General features: G+C 39.8%; 1 protein-coding gene across 1 annotated transcript in view; it reads right to left on the reverse strand.

Moving 5' to 3' along the window:
- Positions 1-11880, reverse strand: part of nectin4 (nectin cell adhesion molecule 4) — a 67919-nt gene extending 56039 nt beyond the window's left edge. Inside the window, 2 exon segments of the mRNA XM_062965203.1 lie at positions 3815-3983; positions 11702-11880. Of these exon segments, the coding sequence (XP_062821273.1) occupies positions 3815-3983; positions 11702-11880 (348 nt within the window).
- Positions 11881-12573: the final 693 nt, after the last annotated feature.

Consider the following 12573-nt stretch of genomic DNA (forward strand, 5'->3'; position numbering starts at 1 on the left):
CTTGGGAAGTGCTCGACTTGTGATTTTGTGATACGAAATCCAGCATATCTATCTTGTTTGCTGTGTCACAATAAAATAATAATAATAATAATAATAATAATAATAATAAGGGTCAGTCTAGATGACCTTTGGGGCTCCCTTCCAGTTTTAGTGGGCTGTAAAGGGTTGGATAGTGGACTCTTCAAATTTAGAGGCCTTCAAAAAGAGGTTGGATGGCCATCTTTCAAGAATGTTTTAGTTGTGTCTTCTTGAATGGAAGTATAAGGGTCAGTCTAGATGACCTTTGGGGCTCCCTTCCAGTTTTAGTGAGACATAAAGGGTTGGAAGATGATGGTCTTTCCATCTTCGGAGGCCTTCAAACAGCGGCTGGATGGCCATCTTTCAGGAGGGCTTTAGCCATGTCTCCTTGCACAGAAGTATAGGGTCAGTCTAGATGACCTTTAGAGTCCCTTCCAGGTCCCAATGTGGCTCCATATGCCAAAGGGCATTTGTAAGCCTCGCTTTTTCAGTTCATCGAAAGAGGAAAACACCTTTGGCGGAGTCACAGAGACAGTTGAGTGCCAGCGCCTGGTTCGGCCGAGCATGAATCATGCGCCAACTAAATCAACGCGGAAAAGCAAACACCGTGCCTTCCTCCAAAAGAAAAACAGACAGCAAGAGGCTTAATAACAAGGAGCTAATAACCACATACGTGGCGGAACGTTTTGGAGGCCCCGGGTTCGAATCCTCACTTGGTCATAGGAACTCATTGTGTGAGTCACACTGTCTCAGCCCCGGAATTGGTTCATCTCAGGGTCACAACACGCAAGAGCCGTGACAAATACATGAGTCCGAGATTATTCACAGTCTAGGAATTATTGTTTTTCTGGGGAAGGAAGTACATAATAGGAGCATGGCAAGATGACATGTCAAAGCACATGTCACGGAACTCAAGTTCCAGGTTCTTGGATAGAACAGGAACATGGCAACCCAACACGTAGGAATATTTATGATGGGAAACATTAGATTTTTTGATAGTCCTAGAACATCATGACCCAATATGTGGAAATGATCACGAGAGGACCCACCAGGCTCTAAGACAGTCCTAGAACATGGCAACTCAACATGTTCTTGGATAGAACAGGAACATGGCAAGCTGACATGTCAAAGCACATGTCATGGACCTCAAGTTCCAGGTTCTTGGATAGAACAGGAATGTGGCATCACAACATGTAGGAACATTGATGATGGTAGACATCAGGTTTTTTGACAGTCCTAGGACATCACGACCCAATATGTGGAAATGATCATGAGAGGAGCCACCAGAAAGTCCTAGAACATTGCAACTGTGCAAGAACATGGCAACTCAACATGTTCTTGGATAGAACAGGAACATGGCAACCCAACACGTAGGAACATTGATGATGGTAGACATCAGGTTTTTTGATAGTCCTAGAACATCATGACCCAATATGTAGAAATGATCATTAGAGGAGCCATCAGGCTCTAAGACAGTCCTAGAACATGGCAACTGTGCAGGAACATGGTAAGTCAACATGCTCTTGGACAGAACAGGAACATGGCAACCTGACATGTCATGGAACTCAAGTTCCAGGTTCTTGGATAGAACAGGAACGTGGCATCCCAACACGTAGGAACATTTATGACGGGAGACATCAGGTTGTTTGATGGTCCTAGAACATCACGACCCAATATGTAGAAATGATCATGAGAGGACCCACCAGGCTCTAAGACAGTCCTAGAACATGGCAACTCAACATGCTCTTGGATAGAACAGGAACATGACAACCTGTAGGAACATTGATGATGGTAGACATCAGGTTGTTTGATAGTCCTAGAACATCACAAACCAATATGTAGAAATGATCATGAGAAGACCCACCAGGCTCTAAGACAGTCCTAGAACATGGCAACTCAACATGCTCTTGGATAGAACAGGAACATGACAACCTGTAGGAACATTGATGATGGTAGACATCAGGTTGTTTGATAGTCCTAGAACATCACAAACCAATATGTAGAAATGATCATGAGAAGACCCACCAGGCTCTAAGACAGTCCTAGAACATGGCAACTCAACATGCTCTTGGATAGAACAGGAACATGACAACCTGTAGGAACATTGATGATGGTAGACATCAGGTTGTTTGATAGTCCTAGAATATCACGATCCAATATGTAGAAATGATCATAAGAGGACCCACCAGGCTCTAAGACAGTCCTAGAACATGGCAATTGTGCAGGAACATGGCAACTCAACATACTCTTGGACAGAACAGGAACATGGCAACCCAACACGTAGGACATCAGGTTGTTTGATAGTTCTAGAACATCAGACTGTTTGATAGTCCTAGAACATAGCAAACCAATATCTAGAAAGGCTCACGATAGGTTCTTGGATAGAAAAGGAACATGGCAACCCAACAGGAGGAGACACTTATGGTGGAACCCATGAGGTTCCTTCACTGATCTGGAACATCAGACTGTCCTAGAACATGGCAAACCAATATCTAGAAAGGCTCACGATAGGTTCTTGGATAGAAAAGGAACATGGCAACCCAACAGGAGGAGACACTTATGGTGGAACCCATGAGGTTCCTTCACTGATCTGGAACATCAGACTGTCCTAGAACATGGCAAACCAATATCTAGAAAGGCTCACGATAGGTTCTTGGATAGAAAAGGAACATGGCAACCCAACAGGAGGAGACACTTATGGTGGAACCCATGAGGTTCCTTCACTGATCTGGAACATCAGACTGTCCTAGAACATGGCAAACCAATATCTAGAAAGGCTCACGATAGGTTCTTGGATAGAAAAGGAACATGGCAACCCAACAGGAGGAGACACTTATGGTGGAACCCATGAGGTTCCTTCACTGATCTGGAACATCAGACTGTCCTAGAACATGGCAAACCAATATCTAGAAAGGCTCACGATAGGTTCTTGGATAGAAAAGGAACATGGCAACCCAACAGGAGGAGACACTTATGGTGGAACCCATGAGGTTCCTTCACTGATCTGGAACATCAGACTGTCCTAGAACATGGCAAACCAATATCTAGAAAGGCTCACGATAGGTTCTTGGATAGAAAAGGAACATGGCAACCCAACAGGAGGAGACACTTATGGTGGAACCCATGAGGTTCCTTCACTGATCTGGAACATCAGACTGTCCTAGAACATGGCAAACCAATATCTAGAAAGGCTCACGATAGGTTCTTGGATAGAAAAGGAACATGGCAACCCAACAGGAGGAGACACTTATGGTGGAACCCATGAGGTTCCTTCACTGATCTGGAACATCAGACTGTCCTAGAACATGGCAAACCAATATCTAGAAAGGCTCACGATAGGTTCTTGGATAGAAAAGGAACATGGCAACCCAACAGGAGGAGACACTTATGGTGGAACCCATGAGGTTCCTTCACTGATCTGGAACATCAGACTGTCCTAGAACATGGCAAACCAATATCTAGAAAGGCTCACGATAGGTTCTTGGATAGAAAAGGAACATGGCAACCCAACAGGAGGAGACACTTATGGTGGAACCCATGAGGTTCCTTCACTGATCTGGAACATCAGACTGTCCTAGAACATGGCAAACCAATATCTAGAAATGTTCATGATAGGACCTATCAAGTTCTTGGATAGAAAAGGAATACAGTAACCTAACGTAGAGAGACACTTATGTCGAGACCAAGCAAGTTCTTGGAGACACCTAGAACATGGCAACCCCATATCAAGGGTTGACTTTGGAATGAGAACGTTTGGGGGACGTCTTGGCTTCAAGGAAGCCGCCGGAATCAAAACCGAAAGGAATGAAGGAAGGGCGTTGGGGAGAAGGGCGGCCAAACGGGTTCCACCAGCTCCGTCCTCCTCCTCCTCCGCCGTCAGCAGATCCAGAACCGGCTGCCCGGGATCCGGGATGTTGATGAAGGAGAGCCGGGAGGGCGGGATGTCAATCAACCCAGGCAGGAATCTATTAAGGCAGACACACGGAAGAAAGGCCAAACAGGCCCAGGACGAGGAAGAGGCCGGGATGTCTGCCGCTGAGTCAGGGCCTTGGAAAACAGCCCTATCCGCTCCGGGTTCGAGTCCGAACTTTATTTCCCGAGTTCTTTATTTTTCGATAAACATTCCCCGAACCTACCGTTCCCTAATTTGCTTCCAAAGTCTATTAAATGCAACACTGAAGATTCAACGATATTGAGTACTATTGCGATCCGCTCCATTGACTACTACTGGGCTCCGCTCCGGGTTCTAGTCCGAACTTTACTCCTTAAATTCTTCATTTTTCAATAAACCGAATAATCCAACTACTGCGATCCGCTCCATTGACTACTACTGGGGTCCGCTCTGGGTTCTAGTCTGAACTTTACTTCCTTAGTTCATTATTTTTCAATAAACCAAATAATCCAACTACTGCGATCCACTCCATTGACTACTACTTGGGTCCGCTCCGGGTTCTAGTCCGAACTGTACTTCCTAAGTTCATTATTTTTCAGTAAACCTGACATTCCCCAAACCTGACATTCTCCAATTTGCTTCGAAAGTCTATTAAATGCAACACTAAAGATTCAACGATAATGACTACTACTGCGATCCACTCCATTGACTACTATTGGGGTCCGCTCCGGGTTCTAGTCCGAACTTTATTTCCCAAATCCTTTATTTTTCTATAAATATTCCCCGAACCTACCATTCTCCAATTTGCTTCCAAAGTCTATTAAACGCAACACTGAAGATTCAACTATATTGACTACTACTGCAATCCACTCCATTGACTACTACTGGCGTCCGCTCCGGGTTCAAGTCCAAACTTTACTTCCCAAGTTCATTATTTTTTAGTAAACCTGACATTCTTTAAACCAAACATTCCCCAATTTGCTTCCAAAGTCTATTAAATGCCATACCAGAGATTCAATGCCATTGACAACTGGGAGTGCTCTCGTTGTGCCCTCTTGCATGGAACTATAATAATAATAATACAAATAATAATAATAATAATAATAATAATAATAATAATAATAATAATAATAATATAGGGTCAGTCTAGATGACTTCCAATTTTAGTGGGCCGCAAAGGGTTGGATGGTAGACTCTCCATCTTTCAAAAAAAGGCTGGATGGACATCTTTCAGGAGTGCTTTAGTTGTGCCCTCTTGCATGGAACTATAATAATAATAATAATAATAATAATAATAATAATAATAATAATAATAATAATAATATAGGGTCAGTCTAGATGACTTCCAATTTTAGTGGGCTGCAAAAGGTTGGATGGTAGACTCTCCATCTTTCCAACAAAGGCTGGATGGACATCTTTCAGGAGTGTTTTAGTTGTGCCCTCTTGCATGGAACTATAATAATAATAATACAAATAATAATAATAATAATATAGGGTCAGTCTAGATGACTTCCAATTTTAGTGGGCTGCAAAGGGTTGGATGGTAGACTCTCCATCTTTCAAAAAAAGGCTGGATGGACATCTTTCAGGAGTGCTTTAGTTGTGCCCTCTTGCATGGAACTATAATAATAATAATAATAATAATAATAATAATAATAATAATAATAATAATATAGGGTCAGTCTAGATGACCTTTGGGGGTCCCTTCCAGTTTTAGTGAGCTGTAAAGGGTTGGATATCTATTAAATGCAACACTGAAGACTCAACGATATTGACTACTATTGCAATCCGCTCCCTTGACTACTACTGGTATCCGCTCTGGTTTTTAGTCCGAACTTTACTCCCCATTTTTTAAATTTTAACCCTACATTATTCGATCCATTTCCACTCCTGTTTCTAAAGTCTATGAATTGCAATGCCGGAGTTGCGACGCCATAGACTACGACCGGGATCCGCTCCGGATTTTAGTCTGAACTTTGCCGTTCCCAAATTCTTTCTGCATTCCTCAACCCGGTTTTTTTGCACGTCGCCAAATCTGAATTTTAAATCCGTATTCGCCAACTAAGCCAGCGCATAACTTTACATTTGTAATTTTACAAGGCTCAAAGGACATAGGTAATCAATACATATTGAAATTTCAGAGCGTAGCTTCCAAATCAAGAGTGCGATGCTGCAGCTACAAAGGCCAATACAATTCTGGACCATATCAATGAGAGTCTAGTGCCTAGATCGAGATAAGTAATATCCTATATTATCACGTTATATTATATTATTATATTATATGATGATCTTGGTGTTTTCGCAGTCTGCAACTTGAGCACAAGCCGAGAGTGTGATGCTGCAGCAACAAAGGCCAATACAATTCTAGACCATATCGATGGGAATCTAGTGCCTAGATCGAGATAAGTAAGATCCTATATTATCACACTACATTATATTATTATATTATTATAAGATATGAAGATCTTGACATTTTCGCAGACTGCAACACGAACACAAGCCGAGAGTGTGATGCTGCAGCAACAAAGGCCAATACAATTCTAGACCATATCGATGGGAATCTAGTGCCTAGATCGAGATAAGTAAGATCCTATATTATCACATTACATTATATTATTATATTATTATATTATTATATTATTATATGATATGAAGATCTTGACATTTTCGCAGACTGCAACACGAACACAAGCCGAGAGTGTGATGCTGCAGCTACAAAGACCAATACAATTCTAGACCATATCGATGGGAGTCTAGTGCCGAGATCGAGATAGGTAATATCCCATATCATCACATTACAATATATTATTATATTATATTATGATGTTGGTATTTTCACAGACTGCAACATGAACACAAGCCGAGATTGCGATGCTGCAGCTACAAAGGCCAATACGATTTTTCGCTTGCAAAGAATACAAAGGAGTGCCGGGTTAAAGGGAACCCATTGTATTTTGTCCCAGGAGGGTCAAGGCATTCAAGCCAAGGTTTGCTGCCGGGCCCAAAACCAAGGCGGCCTCGAAATCCGGCTCCTCCTGTTTGGAGCGATTGCGTGCGGTTGGAGGCAGGATGTGCCTCAACACATACAGGAACGAAAGAAAGAAAGAAAGAAAGAAAGAAAGAAAGAAAGAAAGAAAGAAAGAAAGAAAGAAAGAAAGAAGGAAGGGTGCGGACAGACGGAGGAGAAGACAAAGGAGGGAGGAGGTGGTGGGAGAGTCCGAAAGGGAGGCCGGGGTTCGGTTTCCGCATCTCTGGGTCGAAATACATTGCAAACCGAACCTGAGCCCAAAGTGTCGTGCAGCGGCGCAAAAGGCCAAGGCGATTCTAGGTTGTTATTATTATTATTAGTACTTGCCTGCATCAATAGGAGTATAGCACTGAGATCGGTAGAAGTCATAGGTTATATTTTAGGAGCTTTGCATCTGAATATTCACTGCAAACCGAACCTGAGCCCAAAGTGTCATGCAGCGGCGCAAAAGGCCAAGGCGATCCTAGGTTGTTATTATTATTATTATTAGTACTCGCCTGCATCAATAGGAGTATAGCACTGAGATCCAGAGAAGTCATAGGTTATATTTTAGGAGCTCTGTGTCTGAATATACAGTTCACTGTAAACTGAATATGAGCCGAAAGCGTGATGCAGCAGCACAAAAGTCCAATGCAATTCCACATTGATAATAATAATAGGTTGCCTTTTAGATCAAGGGAAGTAATATACGTTACAATCTCTGTGTGTTCATACATTGCAAACTGAACATCAGCCCAAAGTGTCGTGCAGCAGCACAAAAGTCCAATGCAATTCCACATTGATAGTAATAATAGGTTGCATTTTAGATCAAGGGAAGTAATATATGTTACAATCTCTGTATGTTCATACATTGCAAACTGAACATCAGCCCAAAGTGTCGTGCAGCGGCGCAAAAGGCCAAGGCGATTCTAGGTTGTTATTATTATTAATAGTAATCGCGTGCATCAATAGGAGTATAGCACTGAGATCGGTAGAAGTCATAGGTTATATTTTGGGATCTCTGTGTCTAAATACATTGCAAACTAAACATCAGCCCAAAGTGTGATGCAGCAGCGCAAAAGGCCAGTGCAATTCTAGGTTAGTATTAGTATTATTATTAATTAGTAATAATAATTTGCATGCCTAATTAATTTTTTCCGTGAGCACCCACATCTTTGTTTGCATTCTGGGATGCCCGAGGCTAGCAATTGCAATCCCATTAATTAATTTTGCTTTGATGTGAAAGCCATTGCAATGCATTAGGGAGATTTGTCCTCATCCATGGGAGTTGTAGTTTTTGCAAGGGGATAATGTAAGGTAATAAAATCATAAGGGAAGGTAATAATAATATAACAATATAATAATAAGATAAGATAATGATAATACAATGATATAATAATATTATGAGATAAGGGAAGATAATAATAAGATAATAAAATAATAAAATAAGATAGTAATAAGATAATAAAACAAGTTAAGATAATAAGATAAGGGAAGATAATAATATAATATAATAAGATATGATAATATTAATATAATAAAATAATAATAATAAAATAAGATAAGATAATAATAAGATAATAAGATGATAAGGGAAGATAATAATATAAGATAAGATACTAGCTGTGCCCGGCCATGCGTTGCTGTGGCAAAGTGGTGGTGGTATTGGTTAAAAATTGTTGTGTAATTTTTATTTGACTTTATTTGCAATTTTTTATTAATTTTATTGTAAGTTGTATTTTTATTTATTATATTTTATTATTTTCTTGTATTATTTTTAGTTATTTTCTGTTATTATAGTATTTTATTGTATTAATTTTTAGTGTTTTTTTATTATTTTTATTGGGTTGCTAGGAGACCAAGTTGGAGAAGCTTAGCCTTCTAACTGGCAGCAATTGGATAAAAACAATTATTCCTCTCCCTCTAATTAGGACTTTATTTTTCTTTTCTTTTAGTTGTATCAACCTAGAGGCGTGGATGATGGGTTGTGTTGTCAAATTTCGAGGTTGCGGGGCCTGTAGTTTTGTTGTTTTGTGGGTTGCCGTGATGCCATCACTCTTTTATATATATAGATGATAATAATATAATAAAATAATAATAATATAATAAGATAAGATAATAAGATAATAAGATGATAAGATAAGGGAAGATAATAATATAATATAAGATATGATAATAATAATATAATAAAGTAATAATATAATATAATAAGATATGATAATAATAATAATAATAATAATAATAATAATAATAATAAGATAATAATAAAATAAGATAATAATAAGATAATAAGATGATAAGATAAGGGAAGATAATAATATAATATAAGATATGATAATAATAATATAATAAAGTAATAATATAATATAATAAGATATGATAATAATAATAATAATAATAATAATAATAAGATAATAATAAAATAAGATAATAATAAGATAATAAGATGATAAGATAAGGGAAGATAATAATATAATATAAGATATGATAATAATAATATAATAAAGTAATAATATAATATAATAAGATATGATAATAATAATAATAAGATAATAATAAAATAAGATAATAAGATAATAAGATGATAAGATAAGGGAAGATAATAATATAATATAAGATATGATAATAATAATATAATAAAGTAATAATATAATATAATAAGATATGATAATAATAATAATAAGATAATAATAAAATAAGATAATAATAAGATAATAAGATGATAAGATAAGGGAAGATAATAATATAATATAATAAGATAAGAAAATAATATACTATGATATAATAATAATAATAATAATAATAATAATAATAATAATAATAATAATATCCTGGTAATTGCATGCAAATGGATTTCTTCTATCTTTGGGCCTATGGCAGCCTGGCTGCTGTGATCGTATATACGGTACGAAGCCCTGTGCATCCGATGCGCCAATCATCTTGCGAAGTGTGCCGGGATGTCAATCTGCCGAGCGATGTGGTTGGAATGCAATGCGCCGGCGCCACCCAGTTTAATGGGAACCGGTCCTGGAAGGGAACCGGCCAGGCAGGAATCCGGGTTGCAAGCCAACCCCAAAGGAAGGCCGGGACGCCAAGCGCAACGGGCGGAAATTGCCACCTGGCTCGCCCAGCCACTTTCGCCTCCTCCGGGAGGAAGCCCTGGGTTCAAAACAGCCCACCCTGGTAGGAAAGACAAGGGCACGGCGCGCCATGCTGCAGCAACCAAGGCGAACACCATCCCAGCACCGTTTGCAAGGCGAAATAGGCCATACTTTGGACCTGGTGTGCGAAGGGGATTCGTAGCATTGTGTCTTAGGATTATAAAACAGTGTGCCATGCTGCAGCAACTAAGGCGAACACCATTCTAGCAACATTTGCAAGGCGAAATAGGCCATACTTTGGACCTGGTGTGCGAAGGGGATTAGTAGCATTGTGTCTTAGGATTATAAAACAGTGCGCCATGCTGCAGCAACTAAGGCGAACACCATTCTAGCAACATTTGCAAGGAGAAATAGGCCATACTTTGGACCTGGTGTGCGAAGGGGATTAGTAGCATTGTGTCTTAGGATTATAAAACAGTGCGCCATGCTGCAGCAACTAAGGCGAACACCATTCTAGCAACATTTGCAAGGTGAAATAGGCCATACTTTGGACCTGGTGTGCGAAGGGCATTCGTAGCATTGTGTCTTATGACTATAAATGGTGCGCCATGCTGCAGCAACCAAGGCTAACACCATCCCAGCACCATTTGCAAGGAGAAATAGGCCATACTTTGGACCTGGCGTGTGAAGGGGATTCGTAGCATTGTGTCTTATTTATTATTATTATTATTATCATTATTATTATTGCCAATGCACAGTGTGTGATGCTGCAGCAACGAAGGCAAATACCATCCTATTACTATATTATATTTAATATATTATTATTATTATTATTATTATTATTACAGTGTGTGATGCTGCAGCAATGAAGGCAAATACCATCCTATTACTATATTATATTTAATATATTATTATTATTATTATTATTATTATTATTATTATTATTATTGCCCGTGCACAGTGTGTGATGCTGCAGCTATGAAGGCAAATATCATCCTTATATTATAATTAATCTTTATTATTATTATTATTATTATTATTGCCAGTGCACAGTGTGTGATGCTGCAGCAACGAAGGCAAATACCATCCTATTATTATATTATATTTAATATTATATTTATTATTATTATTATTGCCAGTGCACAGTGTGTGATGCTGCAGCAATGAAAGCAAATACCATCCGAGCATCGTTTGCAAGGCAAAAGGAGAAATAGTCCCCAAAGCGAACCATGTGATCCAAAAATAAATAAACAAATAGAAAGATGACAATAAGGCAACAATGACAATACGGACAATTTATTATTATTATAATAATTATTATTGCCAGTGCACAGTGTGTGATGCTGCAGCAACAAAGGCAAATACTATCCTATTATTATATTATATTTAATATTTATATTTATATATTTATTATTATTATTATTATTATTATTATTATTATTATTATTATTGCCAGTGCACAGTGTGTGATGCTGCAGCAACGAAAGCAAATACCATCCGAGCATCGTATGCAAGGCAAGAGGAGAAATAGCCCCCAAAGTGAACCATGTGATCCAAAAATAAATAAACAAATAGAAAGATGACAATAAGGCAACAATGACAATACAGACAATACGACAATGACAACAGCAATGACAATACGGACAATACGACAACAGCAATGATATCATTAAAAAGCCGCACGTATTGGGGAGCCAACCAAGCATCCACATCTTGATTCGCAAGTCAAGGAAATTTGTAGTCCAGCCCAACTTGTGACGCTGCGGCAACGAAGCCGAATGCGATCCCAGGGTCGCAATCATAGCCGAAGATCGCACCGATCCCTGCGGCACGCCTTGCACGGTGTCGCCGCTTATCTCCATGTTTGGCCTGGGAAGGCGCGCAAGCCTTGCCACATTGTTCCCCAAAACCGGTTGCGGTGACTCACGGCAGGCCTTGTATAAGGAGGCGGCACAAAACCCCGAGTCAGCGTTTCCCGCGAGAGAGAAAAACGCTAGGGAGGGGGGATCACAAGGCCAAACCTGCCGAGTCACTCTCTGGAAGAGACGGGAACAAAGTGGAGAGAAATCGTGCTGCCTTCGCAAAGTTTCACAGAGTTTCCTTCACCTAATGCTCCTTTGATTTGACTGCGTCCTCCCTTTGAAATAGAGCCTAGTGTTCACTGGCGGTCTCCCCTCCAAGTACCGTCCAGGGCCGGCCCTGCTTAGCAGCCAAAACCAAACAAGATTTGGTGTATTTCAAGCTTCCAAAGAAATGGCTCTCTTTGATAGGTCGCACAGTGACATTCCCTTTGAAATAAAGCCCAGAGTTCATTGGCGGTCTCCCCTCCAAGTACCGTCCAGGGCCGGCCCTGCTTAGCAGCCAAAACCCAACAAGATTTGGTGTATTTCAAGCTTCCAAAGAAATGGCTCTCTTTGATCGGTCGCACGGTGACATTCCCTTTGAAATAAAGCCCAGAGTTCACTGGCGGTCTCCCCTCCAAGTACCGTCCAGGGCCGGCCCTGCTTAGCAGCCAAAACCAAACAGGATTTGGTGTATTTCAAGCTTCCAAAGAA

The sequence above is a fragment of the Anolis carolinensis genome, unplaced genomic scaffold (genome assembly GCF_035594765.1).
Source record: "Anolis carolinensis isolate JA03-04 unplaced genomic scaffold, rAnoCar3.1.pri scaffold_14, whole genome shotgun sequence".
NCBI classification, from domain to species: Eukaryota; Metazoa; Chordata; class Lepidosauria; order Squamata; family Dactyloidae; genus Anolis; species Anolis carolinensis.